General features: G+C 60.6%; 1 protein-coding gene across 17 annotated transcripts; it reads left to right on the top strand.

Moving 5' to 3' along the window:
• The first annotated feature begins 442 nt into the window (after window positions 1-442).
• On the top strand, window positions 443-14717 carry PDLIM7 (PDZ and LIM domain 7). 17 transcript variants are annotated; one of them, XM_051843656.3, is made up of 13 exons: window positions 443-525; window positions 1425-1531; window positions 4738-4889; window positions 4984-5014; window positions 5990-6006; window positions 6235-6371; window positions 6486-6522; window positions 7362-7423; window positions 7574-7811; window positions 8677-8857; window positions 13921-14041; window positions 14132-14247; window positions 14384-14717. In XM_051843656.3, the coding sequence occupies exons 2-13, from the start codon at window positions 1436-1438 to the stop codon at window positions 14468-14470; spliced, it is 1275 nt and encodes a 424-aa protein (XP_051699616.1). In that variant the 5' UTR covers window positions 443-525; window positions 1425-1435; the 3' UTR covers window positions 14471-14717. The 17 variants fall into 17 exon arrangements, with proteins under 17 accessions (XP_051699616.1, XP_051699613.1, XP_089191261.1 ...); XM_051843653.3 differs by lacking the exon at window positions 5990-6006 and adding an exon at window positions 5480-5598; XM_089335135.1 differs by lacking the exon at window positions 5990-6006 and adding an exon at window positions 5400-5598.
• Window positions 14718-22433: the final 7716 nt, after the last annotated feature.

Raw genomic sequence — 22433 nt, 5'->3', positions numbered from 1 at the left:
CTGCACGGTCACTCCTCGTCCCTCTCATCCTTCCTCACCCCGACGCCCCCATACCGACCCTCTGGCAACCCCAATTGGGGAGCACTAGCGCCCCATTTTCCCGAGGACACGGCTAACGTCCAGTGGGGCCTGGCTTCGAAGGTCTCTCTCCCCTGCTGGCGGGAGGCGCAGGGGGCGGGGCGAGGCGTGGGCGGAGCAAAGTCCTCCCGACGCGGCGTCCCGCAGCCAGGCCCCGCCCAGGCCCTGCCCCGCTCAAGGAGAAGGGGCGGGCAGCGCCGTGTGCTCAGAGCCAGACGGGGCTTCGTGATTGGACAAGGCGGAAAGCTTGGGTGGGGCTCTCCCCCGGCAGAGCGACCGCCTGTGGGTGTGGACACGCGGAGGGCGTGGTCTCCCACTCCGCCCCCTTCCACAGGCTCAAAGCGGGCGGTGTCCGCGGGGGCGGGGCCAGAACGCGGTCTGCCGATCCGATTCCAGCGCGGCTCCTAGGAGCCCGCCGCGGAGCAGCGCCCCGGCGGGGCAGAGCAGGTACCGGCGGACGCGCGGGGCTCTTGGTCCGAACCAGGCGGGGGCCGGGGGCCTTCTGAAGACTACGGAGCGCACTGGGGGTCTTGGCCGGCGCTGGGCCTGCTCCTGCGGGTTCGGCCCCTGCCTCCGCCCCCGCCCCCGCCTTCCTGCGGCGAAGCCCGCTTGTGGCGGGGCCGGTTGGCGCCTGCGCCGCTGCATGGTGCCTGGGCTGGGGGCTGGAGGGAAACTGAGTCACGGCAGGGCGGGCACAGTCCTGTGCGGGAGGCACCAGCGTAGCTCCCCTTCCTGGCCACGTTTTGGGGTCCCCACTGCTCTCCGCTGGAGACTCGTCCCACTCCTGCCCCCAACCGCTCAGAGCGCCCAAGGGGTCCCGCCCCGGCTCCCAAAAGCCTCGACCTGCCCTGGAATGGCCAGGACGCGCTCCAGGCGCCTCGCGCCCGTACCCCTCCCCCTCGCGCGGAGCCCCCGTGGCTCCCTCCACTGCTCTCCGCGCAGTATCAGCTTACACGCCTTATATAGTCCGAGCAGGCTGCAGCCGCGGCCTGCCTGCCGGGACCTGGGGGCGGGGGAGCCGAGAGCCGGCCCCTGACTCACCCCGCTGCCCGAGGCTCCAGGCTGGCTTGGGGGGAAGCCGTGCCAAATTAGTCCCACCCGTGGATACCGAGAACTTTAAGCCTGGGAAAGGTTCACCCTCCCAGGCCCTGGGCGGGGGGCTGCCCTTGTCTGTTTTTTTTTTTTTTTTTGGAAGTGAGGTCTGCCAGCCAGCCTCACAGCCTAGCCTGGCCAGATACGTGCCCACCCGGGCCTGGGGTGCGCTCAGTGTCTGTCTTGCCTGCTTGGCACCTGTTCAAGGCTAGCGTCCGCAGCTGGGACGCTCACTTTCCCATTTCTCCTCTCAGGAGCCGACACCATGGACTCCTTCAAAGTACTGCTAGAGGGTCCAGCACCGTGGGGCTTCCGGCTGCAAGGGGGCAAGGACTTCAATGTGCCCCTCTCCATCTCCCGGGTAAGCCTGGTTGGGAGAGGGGCTCCGAATAGCGGCGGTGGGGTGGGAAGGTTGTCTTTGATTGCTCAGGTCTCCAGGGGGAATCTAAGCAGGAGGCCCAGGTGTCAGCAGGCCAGGAGGTGTCTGTCCAGGTCCAGAAAAGTGGTGGCTGCCTACTCCCAGGACCCCTGCCTAGGTAGACAGGGGAGTGGAGCCCCCAGACTCCCATATCTGTGCACTGTACCTGATGCCACTTCACCGAGCCTCTGCGGTCACCTCTGGGGGCCGAGCAGAAGGGAGAAGGCCCATTGGTGTGGGAGGGAGCTTGATGAATTCAGCAAGGATCTAAACTTGAGAACAGTGCTCGGGAGCCTGGCCCCAGGCAGAGCACCCTGTGGAATCTTACCACCGCCTCACTGCCACCTAGGGGATAGCAGCTGCCATCCTGTTTGTCCAAAGGAGGGAACTTGGAATGGTGGAGGGCTTGTCCACGGCAAAGCAGAGATTTGAAACTGGGCAAGGACAGCCTGCGGGTTTTACAGGTCCCCAAGTCAATGAGAGGACCTGTGTCTCCATCCAACTGGTCCTGGTTTAGGATGTAGTGGCCTTTGACCCTGAGCGAAGGTGTGGTGAGGCTAGGCTGTAGGGCTGGGACCCAAATTCCTGAGAGCCTGCCCTGGTGGGGCGGAGCTGGTGGCTGGCTCCTCCCCATGGCAGGGGGATTGCCTTATAAGCCCAAGAATGCAGCCCCAGGCTGGGATGGCCAACAGTGGCTGGAGTCTACCTAGCTGAAAAGGGCTGGCCTGTGCCTGGACCTCCGAGCCCCCTCCCCTGGTGGCCAGGCTGTGACTCCTGGGACCCAGAAAAGAAACCACCCGCCCAGAGCAGTGAGGCCAGCACTTGGGCCAGTCCCTCTCTCTCTCTCTCTCTCTGGCCTGGGGGTCAGGAGGGGGCGGGGACTTCCTGCCCCTACATCCGCCAGTGCAGGGAGGCCCACCCAGCCGCCTGGTGGGCAGACAGCTGTTGGCAGGAAGCCCAGGGCAAGCCCAGCCTGAGGGGCCTGAGTGTTGTCCAGGCACCAGGCAGTCTGAGAGAGGCCCAGGGCAGAGTCTGTTCGTGGCGGTTTGGCCTGGTGGCCGGGGCAGGCAGTGTTCTGCCCCCCGGTATCTTTCTGCAGAGTTTTGGGGCAGGCAGGTCCCTAACACACACACACACACACACACACACACACACACTCCACCCTGAAACCTACCCTGCATCCCCCTCCCTGGGAAAATGCCACCCCATGTGGCTGGGAGACTTGGTCGGACTGGTCTCCGCCTCACCTCTTTGCTGATGAGAGTGATCTTTCAGATGTGGCCTGCGGGGGGCACTGTGGGCCCAGGCTCCCCTGTCTGCCGCCCCAGCCCAGGGGTGGGACCAGCAGCTAAGCCCAGCCTTGGAGTTGGACCCAGGCCCTGGTGGTGGGTGGATGGAAGTGGTCTTTTTCAGCGTTGGGCCAGCCCCCTCCTCTTCTCCTGACCCCAGAATGAAGGGAGGCGGGAGGGGCGAGGGCTGGCTGTGGGCCCAGGCCTGGGAGATGAGGTAACGTCTGAGACTGGTGGGGGGAGGGGTTGGGCTGCCCAGTGGAGCCCTTGGGCTGACTCACGCCCCCCTCTCCTGTGTCCAGCCCCCTGGCTTTTCTCCTCCTTGTCTCTCTGGCCTTGCCCTGCCCCTGGCCTGAGCTGCTCCCTGCTTTTTTTTTTTTTTTTTTTTGCCAGCTGCCTTCCCCATCTCTTCTGCTTCCACTCCCCCCACTCCCACTCACCACCCGCCACCCCCTCAAACTTCCTGTCTTCCCAGTCCCAGGAAGGAAGTGGTCCCTGACCCTCATTCCTGCTCTGGGCCAGCTGATCCTGGCTTACTCCAAGGCCCCCGCCACACGCTCACCCGCACCTCCCAGTGTGGGGAGGGAGTGGCCGGGCCAGGTTCTACTGACTCACTGGTGACCGGGAGTAAGTCACTTCCCCTCGAGGGCATCACTTCCTCATCCCACTGTAAGAGACCTGACTGAACCAAAGGTGGACGGACATACAGGAGCCGGGTCCCAAAGCCAGCCGCCCAGGAGGGAGTCCTTCCAGGTGGACTGACCCCTCAGTACGCCCCATTCAGCAGAGATAGCCTAGAGTGGTAGAATCTTAGGGATAGGGTCACTTCCTGTCTCTGCCTCTTATCAGCTGGGTGACTTGAGGCAAATTGCTTAACCTCTCTGTTTTCCCGTGTGTAAACTGTATAATCGAAGACTCCTCCCCAAGCTTGTGGGAGAGTTCAGTATCTATGGCAATGCCAGGTGCTCATTAAATGCAGGCTGCTATCCTTGCTGGTTGGTCCTTGGCCAGTGAAGAAGGGACTGCCCGGGGCTGTCACACTTCTAACCGCACGCAAGCATGGAATTGAGCGGCAAGCCCAGCTCCCCTCCTCGTCCCAGTCTCTGTCCTCTCTCTAGAACAGCCCCACCCCAGGAGCTAGGAGCTTTCAGGGCCCCCTGTGGGCTCAGACCCATGGGCAGCCAGAGCCACCCTTGCTGTGTTGTGGGGTAGAGCTACAGGGCTTGGAGGGCCCCGTGGGGTCTGTCAGAGTCAGGTCTATCAGTGGCATTGGAAATACTCACCCTAGTTCCTTAAAACTGTTAGTGCCCCCCTGCCCTTGAGGTGGGGGCCAGGTGCTTCCCCCACAGCTGAGACTTTCATCAGGGGGGCCGGCCATTTCCATGGAGGCTTCAGCTCGTGCTGGTGGGATCGGGCCTCCCAGCCTGCTGGCATCCCCTGGTTTGCCACAGGAACCAGGAGTTCCCAACTCAGAGCCCACAGGGCTGGGCTGTAGTGGCAGTGGAGGCCTAGGGGTAATGCCCACTGATGGCCCAAGAAACCCAGGTCAGGCACTCCGGCCCTCGGGGCCCCAGTCCCCGCAGGTGGCCCCAGGACTGGGAGTTGGGAGGTGTCAGGGGGCAGGGACACGGTGGCACGAGGGCGGGCGGCTGTAGCCGAGAGGCCTTGGTTTCGGCCTGAGGTGGTTTGCCGATGTCCTAGCAGGTTCTGGACCCAAGGGGCAGGCCATGTGAGCAGGAGGCTGGAGAAGCTCCCTGGGCCTCCCGCAGCTCTCGCTTCCTGCGACCAAGGACAGTCCGGCCAACGACCGCCGGCCTCAGCCTGGGTCTCCGGGCTCTGACCCCTGCTCCCGCCCCACAGCTCACTCCCGGCGGCAAAGCAGCGCAGGCGGGCGTGGCCGTGGGTGACTGGGTGCTGAGCATCGACGGCGAGAACGCAGGCGGCCTCACGCACATTGAAGCCCAGAACAAGATCCGCGCTTGCGGGGAGCGCCTCAGCCTGGGCCTCAGCAGGTGTGCGGGTGTTGCCTGCCAGGCCAGCGGGCGGCAGCGGGTGCCGTCTGGGCCGCCCATCCGCCTGCCATCACCGCTTTCCCTTCTCCTCCAGGGCCCAGCCGGCTCAGAGCAAACCGCAGAAGGTGGGCGGCGGCCTGGGGACGTCTGGGCGTGGCGGGGGGAGGGCCCTGGTGGCTGGGTCGCCCGGGCTGACCCGTCCACCCCGTTGCAACCTCGGCACCCCGTCCTTGTGTGGGAGCAGGGGGCAGACACCAGAACCCGGGAGGGCAGGGGCTGGGGGACGGGGAGTTGGGCCCGGGGCTGCCGCACGGTCCGGCCCCACGCATGTGTGCCTGTCTGTCCGCCTGCCTGTGCTGCACCCGCGCGTTGCTCTGGGTTCTTCCCCCAGCCATGGGGGCTGACGTCATCGCTTCCCAGTGGACCTCCTTGAAACCCGAGTGACCCCCCTCTCGGTGGCCACCAGCCAGATATGTGGGGACGGGGCTGGAGCTGTGCTGTCTTCTCCAGGGGCGCCCCGCTCCCACCCGTGTCCCCCATCCCCGCCCGCCTTGCCCTGCCCTGCCCTGCCCGGCTCTGTCTCCGCCCAGGCCCTGGCCCCTGCCGCGGATCCCCCGCGGTACACCTTTGCACCCAGCGCCTCCCTCAACAAGACGGCCCGGCCCTTTGGGGCGCCCCCGCCCGCTGACAGCGCCCCGCAGCAGAATGGGTACGTCGGCCCCGCCTGCGCGCCCGTCCACCCACGCCTGCCAGCGGCCGCACACCTGCCCGCTGCGCGCTGCCGCTCCTGCACTGCGCGCTCCAGCCAGGCCGGAACCGTGCTGCAGCGACCCCTGGTGGCCGGGGCGGGGCTGCAGGCACCGGGCCCCTCCCAAGGGTGCGGCCGCTGCCCCTGCCCAGGCACTGCCCTCCTGGGGGGCTCTGGACGCGGTAGTGTGCCCTCCCCCACGCCGGCCGCCTGGGGTTGGGGTGGTGTTGGGCCAGCTGAGCCCCACTCGATGCCGCCTTGCCCAGGCTGTTCTGACCCCTCCCCATCTTTCTTCTCCCCCTGTGTCTGTCCCTTGGTTCCTTTATCTGTCCATCTGTCTATTTCTTCACAGGTGCAGACCCCTGACAAGTCAGTGAGCCCCCTCTGCCTGTCCCTCTCTTCCTTCCTTCCGGCACTCTGGGTGGTAGCCCCTCCCCACCCTGACTGCCCCCTGCCCTTTCGCCCACCCCCCCCACAGCCACTCCCCCCATCCTCCCCCTCCCCCACTCTCCCCCCACCGAAACTCCCCCCCTCCCCGGGAGGGGCTGCCCCCACCACGCCCACGACATGAAGTTCTGAGCCACCCCCTCCCCACAGACAGCCGCTCCGGCCGCTGGTCCCGGACGCCAGCAAACAGCGGCTGATGGAGGACACGGAAGACTGGCGGCCTCGGCCGGGGACAGGCCAGTCGCGCTCCTTCCGCATCCTCGCCCACCTCACGGGCACCGAGTTCAGTAAGTGCCAGTCTAGGGCAGGGCGGCTTTCTCGTGGCCCCAGCCCAGGGCTCTAAGCCGGAGGGGGGGTGACCCTGTGCTACTCTCGGTCACTGCCTGCCTCTGCCCTCTCAGTGCAAGACCCGGATGAGGAACACCTGAAGAAGTCGAGGTAAAAGGACAGGCACCAGCCCCGCCCCTTCCGCTGCGGCCACCAAGCTGTACCTGCTCCTGGTGCCCCCCCACACACCCACTTGATGCTGCCTTCTCCCTCCTTCCTCTGTCCTCGCTGCCGCCTGCCGCCTGTCCTTCCACTCCTTCTCCTTTTCTCTCTGTCCCCCAGGGAAAAGTATGTCCTGGAGCTGCAGAGCCCACGCTACACCCGTCTCCGGGACTGGCACCACCAGCGCTCTGCCCACGTGCTCAACGTGCAGTCGTAGCCTGGCCCTCTCTGGCCGGCTGCCCTCTCTGCCTCTCTCTCATCTCTCTCTCCCTCCTGCCCAGGGCGCCCCCTTGGTGCCTCCAGCTTTGCCTACCCCGCCCATCCCTCTCCTGCCGCTGGCCTGGCCCCGGCAGCCTGCCCAGCACAGGTCCGGCTCCGTCTGGCACTGCCTTCCCTCTTTGCCCTGCAGCCCTGCTGTCTGTCAGGTCTGCACTGCCCTGGGTGTGGAAATAAACGCTCTCAGCCCTGCTTCCTCTGCCTCTGACCTCCATCTTTGTGGGGCTGGTGGGCACGGGGGCAGGGGGGTGGGGGGCGGTTCAGAGCTGGCTCTTGGGGCTGAAGGGAAGTGGGAGCCCTGCTCTGCCTCCCCGCCCTGGACCACAGACCAGCTGGCTGGAACCTGGCTGGGAGACGCTGCCCCTCCCAGCCCTGCCCCAGAGGGACCTGGATCCAGCCCAGTAGCTCTCACGCACCCAGGCATCTCCTGTGGAGCCAGCAGGACCCAGGGTGGGGGTGGGGCCGTGACAGGAGCTTTGGCTAGGCGGGGCTTTGAATGGCAGATCTTACAGCCAGGTGCCCAGGACAGAAATCCCTGCCCCAGCCTCAACTACACCCCAGGAACCCTGGCCTGGTGAGAGAGAATGGGCTTGGGCCTGGGGAAGGGTGGGTAGCCCCTGGGGTTGTGGGGGTGGTGGGCTCTTCTCACCTGCCCCAGGCTTCACCCCCTGTCCTAAGGGGTCCCCGGGCACCTCTGTGGAGCCACTTTCCTTGGCCTTGGCAGGCCCTACCACCCCCAGCGCTACCAGCCGCCCACCCTGGGCCGTGGACCCTGCATTTGCTGAGCGCTACGCCCCGGACAAAACAAGCACGGTGCTGACCCGGCACAGCCAACCGGCCACGCCCACGCCTCTGCAGAACCGCACCTCCATCGTGCAGGCTGCTGCTGGAGGGGGCACCGGAGGGGGCGGTGGCAGCAATGGCAAGACTCCTGTGTGCCACCAGTGCCACAAGGTCATCCGGTGGGTGACCCTGTTCCTCTCCTGCCTTGACCTTTCCTGTCCCAAAGCCTGATCCTGGCCCAGCTGCCCACTCTTCTGGCTTCAGCAGCCACGGGAGCAAGATAAGATTCTAGTTCCCAGGGGGAGTGGGGGAGGGACCTGTCCTGGCTCCTCAGGTTCTCAGTCCCGCAGTCCATATCCCACACACACACCTCACTGGCATCAGCCACTAGCCAGCCGCATCTGGGGACGTGACCGCAGGTGCCAGTGTGGTCCCAAAGCTCACTGCTGTCCTGGCAGAGAAGGGCCAGCGAGGCAGCCACCTGTCTCTCCTTCCTGCTCGTTCAGTGGCGGCTCACCTCTGCCCTCAGAGCGCATGGCCAGTCAGTGTACCAGATTCTAGAACCTTCCTTCTTCTCAGCCCTGGCCTGCTCTTGACTCCCATCAGCTTGTAGGCAGAGACTCCGCAAAGCGCTTTGCCTTTCAAACACATGTTTAGTTGGGACCAGCAGGCCAAGGTGGGCAGGCAGGCCGGACAGGGTGGGCACGGGGGTGTCTGCCCATGTTATTGCTTGGCCCTCCGGGCTTTCCGCTCCCAGGGCACCAGCTCCTCAGGGTGGTCTCCTTAGGCTCAGGTCATCAGCCGCACCCAGGTCTCTTCTGTCATCAGTCAGCACAGGGCAACCACAGAGCTGGTCCCTTCACGCTTCGTCCCGCCTTGCCGTGGGACCTGGGGCAGGCCACTTCCGGTGCTTGTCTTTGCTGTCCTAGTTGGGAAATGGGGAAAATGAGGTTTGCTACCTGGTGCTTCCAGTGGGTGACCAGTAAGCCCGTGGGGCGCGTTCTCGTCCCACACTGCCTCTCACTGCCCTGCCCTCCCCCTCAGGGGCCGCTACCTGGTGGCGCTGGGCCATGCGTACCACCCCGAGGAGTTTGTGTGCAGCCAGTGTGGGAAGGTCCTGGAAGAGGGCGGCTTCTTTGAGGAAAAGGGTGCTATCTTCTGCCCGCCGTGCTACGACGTGCGCTATGCTCCCAGCTGTGCCAAGTGCAAGAAGAAGATTACAGGCGTGAGTGGGGCTGGTGGGCGGGCAGGGGTGGGCTAGGAAGGAAAGCACACCTGTTGGTGTGGAAAAAATGGTGAGCAGCCTGAGCCTCTGTGAGCCCTTTGGCTTCTTAACGGCCTAAGAAGTGGCCGCCCTTGACATTAGCTAGAATCTTCTTAACAAATGACCAAAATCCTCCTGGCTCAGACAAATCCCTGCAAAGCCCAGGGCGCCAGCTTCAGACCTGGCTGAATCTGGACACCAGTGTCAGAGGACTCTGTCTCTTGTTTTCATCTGCGTTCACTTCCTCTCCTGGAAGGCAGCAAAGATGGTGCCACAGTGTCCCCATGGGTGACACCGCCCCAGCTTAATTAGCACCACAGACTGAAAGACAGCACCTGAACCAAGCCCTGGGACTCTGATTGGCCAGGCCTGCGTTATGCCCATCCCTGGAGCTGAGGGTGAACCCCAGATAGAGAATGAGGGAGGAGTGGGTCCCTAAAATCAAGCCAGGAGAACATGACCTAAGAAGGAAGAGCCGGACAGGCCGGAAGCTGCTGCGGGGAGCAGTTGGGTTGCATTTGGCTGCGGTGACAGAAGGCTCCACTGCCGAGACTTGGACAGGGTTATTAGCTCAGGGAGGAGAATCCCAGGGAGGCCTCTAGGAACCTGTTTTCCCCACCTTTTTGTCTGAAATCCTTAGCATGTAGAGAACTTTGTTCAAGTCAATCATTCTAGCAGCTCAAGGTCGAGACCGACATTCTCATCCCAGGCAGGAAGTGGGGAGAGCAACTGGTGTTCCTTTAATGAGGTACTGCCTTTGGAAGAAAAACTGGAGTCTGGAGCTGTTACCCTAGGACTGCCCTGGGCCAGAGGGCCAAGGGATCGGGGTGAGCCTCCACCCTCAGGAAGGGAGGAAGGCAGCAGGGAAGGGGTTTGTGAAAAGTTTCTTTTATCATTATCTTTTTTTTTTAAGATCATCTATTAGAGAGAGAATCTTTCATCCACTGATGTAACTCCTCAAAGGGCAACAAGAGCCAGGGCTGTGCCAGGCAGGAGCCAGGAGCTCCATCCTGGTCTCCCACATGGGTGGCAGGGGCCCAAGCACTTGAGCCATCATCCAACATCTTCCCAAGTGCATTAGCAGGGAGCTGGAATGGAAGAAGGGGCAGCCAGGACTCAAACTGGCACTCAACATGGTGTACCAGCATCGCAGGTGGTGGCTTAGCCCACTGTGCCGTAACGAGGGCCCCTGTGAAAGGTGTTGGAGGCTGATCCACAACACCTGCTCCTCTAGTGCACGACTGGGAGATAACTAAGGGGCTTTATCTGCACAGGACTGGTGAGTAGCAAAGCCAGCAACGCAGGGCTCAAACACCGGTGATCCAAGATCTTTTTCCTCCTGTGGAGGCTGACAGAGCTCAGCCTGTCCCAGCTTCAGACTTGGACTTGAACTTGGACTTGGACATCAAGAGCTGACCTGGCTGGGCCCCTTGCTCGGGTCACATGGACAAGACAGAGTGCACACGAAGGGAGGGGTGGCAAGTGGAGGGCAGGTGTGTTGTTCTTGTACACGCATGGAAACAGAGGCCTGGGGAGGGCGGCAGCTGCCCCGGACAGCACAGGTAACGGTGCGGTGGGGAGGGAGCCAGGGGCAGCCCACGCCAGACCACCCCTCCCACCATGGGCTCTCTCTGCCTTCCACTTCCTCCTCCTTTCTGAACCAACAGGGAAAGCTGCCAGGGAGTTCTGTGATGGGGGTAATCTTGTTAGTGAGGTTACCTTGACCACGAAGAATAGGAAACTCGAAACAATGGCGGCTTATTTCTCAACTGAAAAGTCCAGAAGGGGATGGCCTGGCACAGGTGAGGTGGACCCAGGCTCCTGGATCCCCTTGCTTGGCCATTCTTGGCCTGTTTCCTTACCATTCAGAGTCCAAGGTGGCTCCTGAGCCCCAGCCAAAGTGTCTACATTGGAGCCAGTGGGATGTTGGGAGGGAAAAAAGGGACAGAGGCCCATGGTCCATCTGTCTCCGTCCCACTGGTCAGAGTTAAGTCATATAACCCCACTGAGCTGCAGAGGAGGCTGAGAAACATGGTAGAGAGGGGCCCAGCCAAAAAGATAATAAATAAAAAAATAAGAGTTCCCCCAGCAGGCAGGAAGAGAATGGACATTGTTGTAGCCAATGTCATAATAGCAGGTCCCTTGGTGAGGGTGCTTGCTCTGTGTGGGCATCCTGCTTCACCATCCCATGGGAACCCAGAAAGTTTGGTGACAAATGAGGGCCTTTTGCCCAAGTTCACAGTCATTTTCCTGCCAGCCTAGGCCTCACTCCGCGGAACTGTTCCAGAGAGAAGGGCAGGTTCCCAGGACCTTTCTCGAGCTGGGCATCTGGGTTTGCTTCCCCAGGTCGAGGCCATGCTGCAGGCTGACCACTCCTGCCCTCTGCCAGCCTTGCATACAACACCAGAGGGGCCCAAATGCCTGGCTGCCTCCTGGGTCCTGGGGTGCGCCTTGGTGGCCAAGCCAGGGCTTCTGACAGCCCCTAGAGGGCTCCCACCTCACCTTGCTGGGGGCAGGAATCACCACCAGCTGCTCCAGGAGGGGCTGTCAGGGCTCTCATGGCCCATCAGGTCCTGGGAACCTGTGCCCACCTGCATCCAGCGCTCAGAGCTGCACCTGCTCTCAGAGCACTGAGGTGGAGCGTGGTGGGAGCAACACAGGGGAGGCCGATTGTTTCAGCGGAGGTGGAGGAGAGCTGGGGGTTTTAGAAGGGATCTGGCACAGTCAGTCATCCAAGGACCCCTGTGAACTCAGGTGTGGGCACTCGCTGCAGCCCCCCATTCGTCCACACGGGCCTCTCTGTTTCACCAGTGAGCTCTGGTCTGTCTACTGCAGGGCCTTTGCACATGACTGATCTGACACTCAGATATCAGAAACACTCATCCCTGGCACTGGCACTCCCAGCCAGGCCAGGGCTCTGCACTCTGCTCACTGCACCCCAGTCCTTCATTCAGGTCTGAGTCCCCCGAGGCTGAAGGTAGGGCTGCCTGCAAAGAAAAGGTGATCAGCAAACACTTGAACAAGTAGATGGGCGTGGCCTTTAAGTGGAATGCACCTGGCCAAGGATCCCAGGAGGGATCCTTGTGTGTGTGTGTCTGTGTCTGTCTGGTAAGGCGACCCCTGGGGAGGGTGTGGGGGGAGGCGAGGGAGCAGGCGAGGGACTGATATCAGAGGTGCCATGTGCAGCTTCCTCCAGGGCAGGGTGGAAGACAGCTAGCGATGGAAGTGGGGGCTGCTGGGTCCTGAGTCAGGGCAGTAGGGGTAGCAGAGGCAGAGACTAGGATCCCCGGCAGGAGGGGAAGTGGACGTGGACAACAGGCCTACAGGTGCTTGATAACCAGGAGAAAGCTGCTTGCCCGCCCCAGCATCACCCCAGCTGCAGCTGCCTCTCCCAGCAACTTGCAGCCCAAGTTCCCTCACTTTGACCCCCCCACCCCGGCCCCGTCTGCCCCCTTGAGAAAGGGAAGACCAGGCAATTGAAGAGCCAGCCAGATGCAGCGCCAAACCCCTTGCTGTCATCATTGTTGCTGTGTGAACTGGGGTGAGGCATCCTCCTGGGCGAGTGAGATGCGATACACTAGAGGGCGCACGCGAGCTGAGCAGGAGCTTGGTGCCACCTCGCTCAGGTCGTGCTTGGCTGCACTGGGTCTTTTCTCATCAGTGGCCAACATTGAAAACTCCCTGACTGGTCTTTAACACATAGATTTCACTGGAGCCCTTCCTGGCATTCCTGAGTGAGCCAGCAGCACCTTCCTTAGAGGCAGGGCAGGTGTGCCCCATGACAAAGCCCCACCCAGCCCTGGCTCTGCAGGGCTCCACTGCAGCCACTGGAGCTGTGCCCCTGGCTTCAGACACAGGGCCCTTCCCACAACAGCCCTGCAAGGCTGGGATGGGGCTCCCAGTTCACAAAGGAAGCAAGCAGGTGGGAAGCGAGGGTAAGGCAGTTGGCCACATCTCCAGGTTGAGAAGCAAGGTCCGGCCAAAGCCACAGATCTCACACTGCCCACCCTGCCTCCTGCCTGCTCCAGCTCTGGCTGGCGAGGGCAGGGAGGGTCCCGGAGATGTGGAGCCCCACAAGCCTCTGCTTCCTCCAGCTTTAGTTGACCCCTAAACCCTTGCTGAGCTCCCACTGAGCGGTAGGTACTGTGGGCACAGAGCTGTTACCAAAACAGTCAGGGCTTCCTCCCTCAGCCTTCAGATCCAGGAAGTAGGAGGGGAGGGGAGAGGGGAGAGAGTCAGCAGGAGACACTAAGTAAGGGATGTGGCAGGAAGTTGGTACCGTGAGTGCTGGGGGGAAGGAGAGAGCAGAATAAGAATTCCTGGGGCTGCAGTGTGAGCGGCGAGAGGGCATTAACTGGAGTGCACCTTGTGGAGAAGGTGACATTGGGGCAGAAACTTGGAGGTGAGGGGTGAGCCTTGAGCTACCTGGAGCACAGCCCAGGACGGGTGCCTGGTACATCAGTGATCTGGCCAGAGGCCAGCGTGGCAGAATCAACAGGCAAGCAGGAGGAGGGAGGGAGCAGCCTCCAGCCCCTGCTCCAGACTTGGCTTTTATTCAGATTGGAAGCACTGCAGAGTTGGGGGATTTTCTGTGGGGTGGGGTGGGAGTGGCCTGGCCTGTCTTGAGCTGCTGGGGCTCACTGTGGGATGAGAATTGTCTGAGAGACCACGGTCCGAGCACAGGGGCCACTCTTACTTAGCTGGAGGTGGTCTGTGGGCCTTTGCATCTTGCAGCATGGGGCTGTGAGAAGCAGCCAGGAACTGGGTGTGCCTTGGGGTTGGAGAAGGAGAAGGGGGTTCGGCTTGAGCAGGTAGAAGGGTCCAGTTGCCATCAGCAGAGCTGGGGCAGCTGTAGGAGGGATGAGTCTGGGGGAGTTTTGGACATTTCATGTCTGCCAGATGCAGTGGACGTCCACGTGGAGACCTTAGGTTGGACTTGGAGGTGTGCACACAATACTTTGAGAAGGAAGAGGCGTGCCGGGGAGGGGCTGAGAGCCCCCTGAGTGACCGTGGCCCCCTTGCAGGAGATCATGCATGCCCTGAAGATGACCTGGCACGTGCACTGCTTCACCTGCACCGCCTGCAAGACGCCCATTCGGAACAGGGCCTTCTACATGGAGGAAGGGGCGCCCTACTGCGAGCGAGGTGTGGGGCTGGCCCTGCGAGGGGGAGAGGGGGACAAGGCACGGGGCAGGCACACACCCAGGCCCTTGGCCGCCTCGCCTCTGTCTTCAGATTATGAGAAGATGTTTGGCACCAAGTGCCGTGGCTGTGACTTCAAGATCGACGCCGGGGACCGCTTCCTGGAGGCCCTGGGCTTCAGCTGGCACGACACCTGCTTTGTTTGTGCGGTGAGAGCCCACCCCTGCCTCAGCCCCAGTCTCGCTCCCCTCCCCACCTCCACCTCCCCGCTGTGGGCCCAGTGAGAGGCTGGGGCGGTCCCTGCCACTGCTCCCTCTCCACTGACCGCGGCTCTGCTGCCTGCAGATATGTCAGATCAACCTGGAAGGAAAGACCTTCTACTCCAAGAAGGACAAGCCCCTGTGCAAGAGCCACGCCTTCTCTCACGTGTGAGCCCTCCAGCCCACCGCCACCTCCGTCCCACTCGGCCCAAGGCGTCTGGAGTCATCGCCTGGCGTTTCGGGGTAGGGCTGGCAGTGGCTGCCCCAAAGCCCAACTCCTAGCCTGAGCGTGGGGTGCCCTGGACCCTGTTCCATCCCCTCACCCCCCACACACACACTCCCTCCACCACAGTCACCGCTGCTGGCCACACCGGCCCCTGTTCACCTCCACTGCCACAATAAACCTGTGTCCAGCTGCAGCTCTGCCCTTTGCCTGGCGCTGGGTGGGAGTGATGGGACTTGATGCATACAAAGGGTTGGAGGTTCCAATAGTTTTCCAGTTTGCCCATCTCGGTGGCCCTTGGGAAGAGAACAGCTCAGGGAAGAGGTCCAGGGAGGGACCCACTAGCCATAGATGTGATGGCAGCTGCTGGCCTGGTGTGAAGTCTGGAGAAGAGTGACTGGGGCTGGGGTACAACGAGCAGCAGAGGAAGGCCCCTAGGTGCATCCAGTGCCCACCTTCATCACGCTTGAGAACTGGGACGGGAGAGGGTGGGGCCGAAGAGCACAGCCCCCAGGTCCCGGGAGGCTGCATGTCCAGGCGGGGAAGCTGGGTCAGACATCAGTGGTGTTGGAGAGGCAGGGCCTGAGGGCAGTGAGCGTGATGGACAGTGGGGAAAGACGGGAAATGTTGGAGCAGTGGCTGCAGAGGTCAGGGGCGAGGGCACGGCCTGGCAGAGGCAGATCTGGGCTGGGCAGAAGGCCAGCGCCTGGGACGTACCAGGTACCGCTCACAGCATCTCACAAAGTTGTCATGGCAACTCCTTTGTGGTGTCTGCAGTTTCTGTTTTTCAACCTGGACATTCTTGGCAGAACGAGAGAGAAAAACAAAAGATCTTCCACCTGCTGGTTCACTCCTCAAATGCCTGCAAACAGCTGAGGCTGGGCCAGGCTGAAGCCAGGAACCAGGAGCTCCATCTGGGTCTCTCGAAAGACTGGCAGGGGCCCAAGCATTTGAGCCATCACCTGCTGCCTCCCAGGATGCATTAGCAAGACGCTAGATTGGAAGCAGCGTAGTTGGTATAGGATGTGGGCACCTCAAAGGGCCACTTAACCTGCTGCACCAGCAGTCCCCACCCTAAAGTTACTGTTTAATTGTTTTTTAGTGGGAGGCATGCGAGCAAAGTTTAATAAAGAGGAAGAGTGAAGAGCACACCTGACAGACCAGGCGGGCATCTCAGCAACGAGCTGAGAGCCCAAGTTACTTGTCTTTAGGGTGCAACTCCGGCTGGGAGGAGACCTGACTAGTTATGCACAGCGGCCAGGCCTGAAGCTGTGGGCACTGTGCTAGGACTGGCAGGCACCGGGTGCTGTTCCCCAGCCAGTGCCTCACTGGGAAACGCTACTTCAGACTGCACCTCGAGGACTGGACATTTTGGTGGTGACCCTGCTGTCCCTGGGCCCCCCTGTTTCCCACTGATGCCCTCTGTCATCCTGGAAGGACTGTCATCTCTCTACCCAAGGCCTGTACTAGGAAGCCAGGACTACTGGCACACTTGTGGTCAGCCATCCTTTGTGGGGGTCTCTGGCATGGGGGGCTTTGGCACATCTACCAGGCACCTCAGCCATTCTTTGGACTGTTCCCCTTTAAGAGAAGAGCAGGGTCTCCATGGCCCCCTGGGGAGTAAGCAGAATATGCTGCTAGGGGTTTTCCTCTCTCGCCTGCCTGCTGGGAGAACGCTGCCTGGCATGTGGCCAGATGCCCAATACGTGGATGAGGTGCCTGTGGGATACGGAGGGGGCGCATCCAGGAAGCAGCGGAGGGATCAAGTCTGGATTCACTGATTTGCGACTGCATCTGGGACAGGCTCAGGATGACCAATACGACGAGGGTTGTAAGTGGTGCCCGGCAGGGCCTGGGAGTAGAGCAGGTGGGTCTGGCTTCCTTTCAATCTAGACATCCATCCGCGGCATAGTCAACACATGGTACCTTTCATTCCACAAGCAAATGCACTCCCCCCCTCTTGAACCGTGGAGCCCTCTCAGTCCACTCTCAGTTTCCATGGCTACAAGCTCACAAGAGCACAGGGGCGGCCGAGGCGGCGTGGCCTGAACCATGCCGCGTGGGAAGGCAGGGCAGCGTGGCGGGTCTGCCAGCCCGTCGGTGGCATCCGGAGGTTCAGATTTTTATGTGAGAGCTCAGTTTTCAACATTGGCAGCTGCACTCCTTTAAAAAAAAAAAAAAAAAAAAAAAAAAAAAAAAAAAAACAGATTTATTTGAAAGGCAGAGTTACAGAGAGGCAGAGACATAGAGATCTTCCATCTGATGGTTCACTCCCCAGATGATGCCAGCGCTGCAACGATCAGGAGCCAGGAGCTTCTTCCAGGTCTCCCATTTGGGGTGCAGGGGCCCAAGAACTTGAACCATTTTCTACTGCTTTCCCAGGCCATAGCAGAGAGCTGGATCGGAAGAGGAGCAGCCGGGACTAGAACCAGTGCCCAGTGCCCATATGGGATACTGGCACTGCAGGTGGCAGCTTTACCCACTACAGCATCGGCCCCTACACTCCATTTTTAAAAATCCTATTAAAACAATAATAGACACAGACCAAATCCAGTGAGAAGACGGCCGAGACCTCAGCATAGAGAAGGGACCAGAGACCCAGGCCCAGCCTCCCAGCGCTGGGCAGAGACCGCCAGCAGGCAAGCAGCCAGAAACAGAGAATGGCAGCCTCCATGGAGCGCCGGGCAGGGAAGCCGGGCAGGGCGAGAGTGCTTCGAGAAGCTGCCAGCAGTGTCACCCAGGCAGATAAGGCCAAGGAATCCCCGTGGTGTTGCATAACAAGGTGACAGTTGCCAGATCAGTTTATCGGAGAGCTGGGGCGGCTGCCAGGGTTAAAGAGACAAGAGAGGGAGGGGTGAGGAAGTGGACCGAGAGGGTGCAGACAGCTCTTGTAAGAGGTTTGGCTGGGGTGGGCCGGGAGGAGGCTGAGCGCTGCTGAGGGCTTGTGGCTGAAGATGGGAGGGGTTGAAGTGTCCCCAGAGTTGGGAGGGCAGTAGGGGACTGTTGAATCTTAGGAAGGAAGAGTGAATACTGGGCATTTCTCCAGAGGCCACCCCCACTATACTGGAAACAAAACAACTGCCCGTGTGTCATTTACACATCACTGTAACTCAAGAGTTTTTTTTAAAGCATTTTTAAAAGATTTGTGTTATTTATTAGAAAGACAGAGTGGCAGAGACAGATGGACACAGAGAGATGCTCCCTCCACTGGTTCACTCTCCCAGTGGCCACAACAGCCAGGACTGGGCCAGGCCAAAGCCAGGATCTGGGGGCTCCATCTGAGTCTCCCATGTAGGTAGCAGGGACCCAAGCACTTGGGCCATCCTCCACTGTTTTCCCAGGCATGTTAGCAGAGAGCTTGATCGGGAGTGCATGGGACTCAAAGCAGCACTCTGATATGAGATGTGGACATCCCGACTGATGGCTTAACCTGCTGCACCACAAGCCCACCCCGAGACAGATGCTGCTAAAGGCACGTTCCAAATGATGGAGCTGAGGCTCAGGAGGTAAGACTGGTCTGCGCAGGGGCCAGCACCTGCAGCACAGCGGGTTAAGCCATAGCACCTGCAACTCCAACATCCCAGGTGGGCACCAGCTCCTCCACTTCCAACCCAGCTCCCGGCTAATGCACCTGGGAAAGCAGCAGAAGATGCCCAAGTCCCTGGGCCTCTTCCACACATGTGGGAGATCTGGCTGGAGTTCCAGGCTCCTGGCTTCAGTGTGGCCCAGCCCTAGTTGTTGCAGCTGTTTGGGGAGTGAACCAGTGGATGGAAGAGTCCTTTTCTCTCTCTCTCTCTCGTAACTCTGCCTTTATAAATATATATATATTTAAAGATTTATTTTATTTACTTGAAACAATTACACAGAGAGGAGAGGCAGAGAGAGAGAGAGAGAGAGAGAGAGAGAGAGAGAGGTCTTTCATCCACTGGTTCACTCCCCCAATTGGCCACAACAGCCAGAGCTGTGCTGATCCAAAGCCAGTAGCCAGGAGCTGCTTCCAGGTCTCCCTCACAGGTGCAGGGGCTCAAGGACTTGGGCCATCTTCTACTGCTTTCCCAGGCCATAGCAGAGAGAGAGCTGGATTGGAAGTGGAGCAGCTGGGACTCGAACTGGCACCCTTATGGGATGCCGACACTACAGGCTGCAGCTTTTTTTTTTTTTTTTGACAGGCAGAGTGGACAGTGAGAGAGAGAGACAGAGAGAAAGGTCTTCCTTTGCCGTTGGTTCATCCTCCAATGGCCGCCGGCGCACCGCGCTGATCCGATGGCAGGAGCCAGGAGCCAGGTGCTTTTCCTGGTCTCCCATGGGGTGCAGGGCCCAAGCACCTGGGCCATCCTCCACTGCACTCCCTGGCCACAGCGGAGGGCTGGCCTGGAAGAGGGCAACGGGGACAGAATCCGGCACCCCGACCGGGACTAGAACCCGGTGTGCCGGCGCCGCTAGGCGGAGGATTAGCCTAGTGAGCCACGGCGCCGGCCCAGGCTGCAGCTTTACCCACTACACCACAGTACCAGCCCCAAATAAATATTTTTTAGAAAAGTGATCTGTACGGAGCCACCCAGCAGAAATGGCCTGGGTCTGCTTCTCCAAGGATCAAAGGCCATAAGAGCGGACTCCGGCCCAAGGGTTAAGACATCTGCATCCCACTTTGGAGGACCTGGGTTTGATTCCCAGCTCCTCTTCTGACCCCAGCTTTCTGCTAATGCAGACCCTAGGAGGCAGCATCGATGGCTCAAGTACTTCGGTTTTTGCCACCCATGTGGGAGACCTGGATTGCATTTCTGTCTCCTGCCTTCAGCTGTGGTCTTGTTCCAGCTGCTGTCTGTCTGTCCCTCCCCTCCCTGGTTCTGCCTCTCAAGTGTGTAAATCAAAGTGAAGGAAAAAAGAAAATGGCCAAGGCATTCCTCACCAAACCAGCCAGCCCGTTGCATGCCCCACCACCATCCGTTGCTACCGCAGAGCTGCAAAGATCACAGTGTTCCAAAGCTGGGTGCAGGTGGAGGCCACAGGGACTGGGAAGTGAATGTCTTTGTGCCAGGCAGGGGAGCCCATTAGCACCCTCGGAGAGTGCAGTGTCCCCAGCCGAGGGGGCAGAGCCTGTGGCAGGGGGCTGAGTGGGCAACCAAAGAGGCAGCAGGCAAAGGAGGGACGTTCCCAGCTCCAAGCAGCTGGAGCTCACTGGGAGTCAGCAGGGAGAGAGGCGGTGAAGGGCGAGGGACTGTTGCGCCAGAACTGATGATTCTGTCACTGCCTCCTCAGTACTGGGCCCCACATGGCCTCGGTACGCGCATAAGGCACGCACCCTCCTAGCCCGGGCTGAAGCCCTAGGCTGACGGGCCTGGCTGCAGGTCATCCCAGGAGAAGCACACAGACCGGGGACTTGGGCTGGGGTTGGCTCCAAGCCAAAGCCACCCCTGAGAAGGGAGGAAGGGCCCCTCCCCAGATGGGGCCTGATGGGGAGGGGGCCAGGGGCAAGGGTCAGGGTTCTGGAGTCACAGTGGGGCATGGAGCCTGCCAGCACACAGAGGTCGCTTCACAAGTGTCCTCCCTCAGGACTTGGACAGTAGCAGGTGGACTCAGGTTCCACCCATGTCTTTGTCACAATGACCACTACTTGAAGCCATCGCCTGTGACACCTGCATCCCAAATGGGAATGCCAGTTCCAGTGCTTGCTGGCTGCCACTAGCTCCCTGCTAGTGCTCCTGGGAAGGCAGAAGATGGCACAAATACCTGCGTCCCTGTCATTCATATGGGAGCCCTGGATGGAGTTCCTGGGTCTTGGCTCAATCCAGCCATTGCAGCTATTCAGGGAGCGATCCAGCAGATGGAAGATGTGTGTGTGTGCGTTCGTTACCACTACCTGGGGACCAGGCAGATTCCGAAAGACTGTTGCTGCCATTCAAACCAGTTTAAGCAAAACCCCAGATGATGGAACTGAAATGGTGAATGGCTTCAGACACGGCTGGCACCAGGAACCCAAGGACATCACAGGCAGTGGCACACTCCCCATCTCTCATTCTGCTGTTCTCAGCACTGGCCTTGGTCTCAGAAGAGGAGCCCCAGAGGCAGCCTCCAGCTGCCCCAGGCTCCAGCAAAAGTCCCCTGGGCCAATGCCATGGATTGACTTAGCTCGCACGTCACAGGGTCGGAGCCACCAGGTTTGGATCCTGTAGCAGAACAACAGCATGAAGCTGGGGGGGTGTGGGGGCGGGAGCCCGGATGCTGAGCAGGCAGACCACAGGTGTCCCTCCACGCTTGGGACACCTGCTCCTGACCCCTGTCCTGGCACCCCTGAGAACTGCTTATCACCAAGCTCCAGGCTGGACCTGGCCTCTGGATGTAGAAGTAAGGGTGCTAAAGTGACACAGCTCCCCATCCGCCTTGGTGCCTCCATGCAGGGTGGTGCCCCTCCCTGAGCCTTGGTTCCCCTCTGCCAAATGGTGATGACAACCAGCCGGGCCACCCACTGTGCACACCCTTTTGGGACACTTTATTTATTTATTTATTTATTTGAAAGGCGGCATTACAGAGGCAGTGGCAGAGAGAGAGAGAGAGAGCGAGGTCTTCCATCCACTGGTTCACTCCCCAAATGGCCACAATGACCAGAGCTGTGCTGATCCAAAGCCAGGAGCCTGGAGCTTCCTCCAGGTCTCCCATGGGGGTGCAGGGGACCAAAGACCTGGGCCATCTTCTGCTGCTTTCCCAGGCCATAGCAGGGAGCTGGACTGGAAGTGGAGCAGCCAGGACTTGCACCAGCGCCCTACACGGGGTGCCAGGACTGCAGGCGGCAGCCCCTCAGCCCCTTGGGACACTTTTTAAAAAATCCTTAAACTGACCCTGTGAGGTGGGTTCCCTCACTGCCCCATATCAGAGCTGATGCTGAGTGAGGCTAAGTTCTCATTGTCAGCAAAGCTGGCAGTGCTGCACCAGGGCCACCGCAGAGCCGGCCCTGGGGCCCAGGGCTCCTGCCCTAGGGAAGTGCTGGGCGCTGTGCAGGAGGAGGTGGCACTTGGGAAGGTGTGCCTGGGAGGCTCCTGCAGAGCAGGGGGAGGCCAGCGAAGGCTCCACCAGCCAGCTCTTGCCACCCTCACCTTAACACCTTTTCTGAGAGTGTGAGGGGGTGCACAGAACAGGAAGTGGGGGTGGAGGGTGGGGTGGGGCTTCTTCTCCCAAGCCTCCCTGCAGTGGCAGTTACCCTTTGCCCCAGGTTCTCAAAAGGAAATGCAGAGGAGGGAGGTGTTTCTGCCAAGGTCACCCAACCAGGGACCTTTCTCCACTTTTCCAAGCTGGGGGCCCAGGAGCCCCGGGCTGGGGCTTGTAGCAGCGTGTAGGGCGGGCAGCACAGTCCTGGGGGACTTGCATGCAGAGATTGGCATGTCAGCACGTTGAAGGGTGATTACGGCTGGGGAGTGGCAGACATCAGGGCTGGGGGGAGGCCCTCCAGGGAGGCAGCCACCTGCCACCTCGCACCCAGAGCCTGGATGTGTGAGTGTGTATGGGGCGGGGCGGAGGGGGGGGGTGGGCAGCCAGTGGCCTACAGGAAGCGTTCTCAAAGGCTAAGTGACAAATGGCTCCCATTCCCACTGCTCAAGGAACCTGAGGACCACGAGAGGGCCACTCTATTTGTCAGTACAGGGGTCACTCTGACCACTGCAGTGCCAAGGAAAATAGGGGATGGGGAGACCGTGCACAGGTGTTTGATTGCAGTCTATGAGCCACAGGGGAAAGATTGTATGGAAGTATGGAGAGAGAGTGAGGGGTCCGGAGCAGTGGGCTCCACAGCCCCAGAGCAGGAGACCCTCTTGCATCCTGCAAATACCGACTGCTGGGAGCAAGGTCCTTGGGAGCTCGCTCTGCGCTACCTTTGCAATTTTTTGCTGTAAACCTGAAACCACTCTGAAATAGAAAGTTT

This window comes from Oryctolagus cuniculus, chromosome 6 (genome assembly GCF_051225735.1).
Source record: "Oryctolagus cuniculus isolate XC-2025 breed Fujian yellow rabbit chromosome 6, ASM5122573v1, whole genome shotgun sequence".
Classification (NCBI taxonomy): domain Eukaryota; kingdom Metazoa; phylum Chordata; class Mammalia; order Lagomorpha; family Leporidae; genus Oryctolagus; species Oryctolagus cuniculus.
This window is presented reverse-complemented; position numbering and strand designations above follow the sequence as displayed.

Bases quoted from the DNA above. Each gene is read 5' to 3' on its own strand.
- PDLIM7 (XM_051843653.3), top strand. From the start codon at position 1,436: ATGGACTCCTTCAAAGTACTGCTAGAGGGTCCAGCACCGTGGGGCTTC. The intron at 5,015-5,479 runs GTGGGCGGCGGC...GTCTCCGCCCAG, and splicing joins CTCAGAGCAAACCGCAGAAG to GCCCTGGCCCCTGCCGCGGA. The intron at 14,042-14,131 runs GTGTGGGGCTGG...CTCTGTCTTCAG, and splicing joins GGCGCCCTACTGCGAGCGAG to ATTATGAGAAGATGTTTGGC.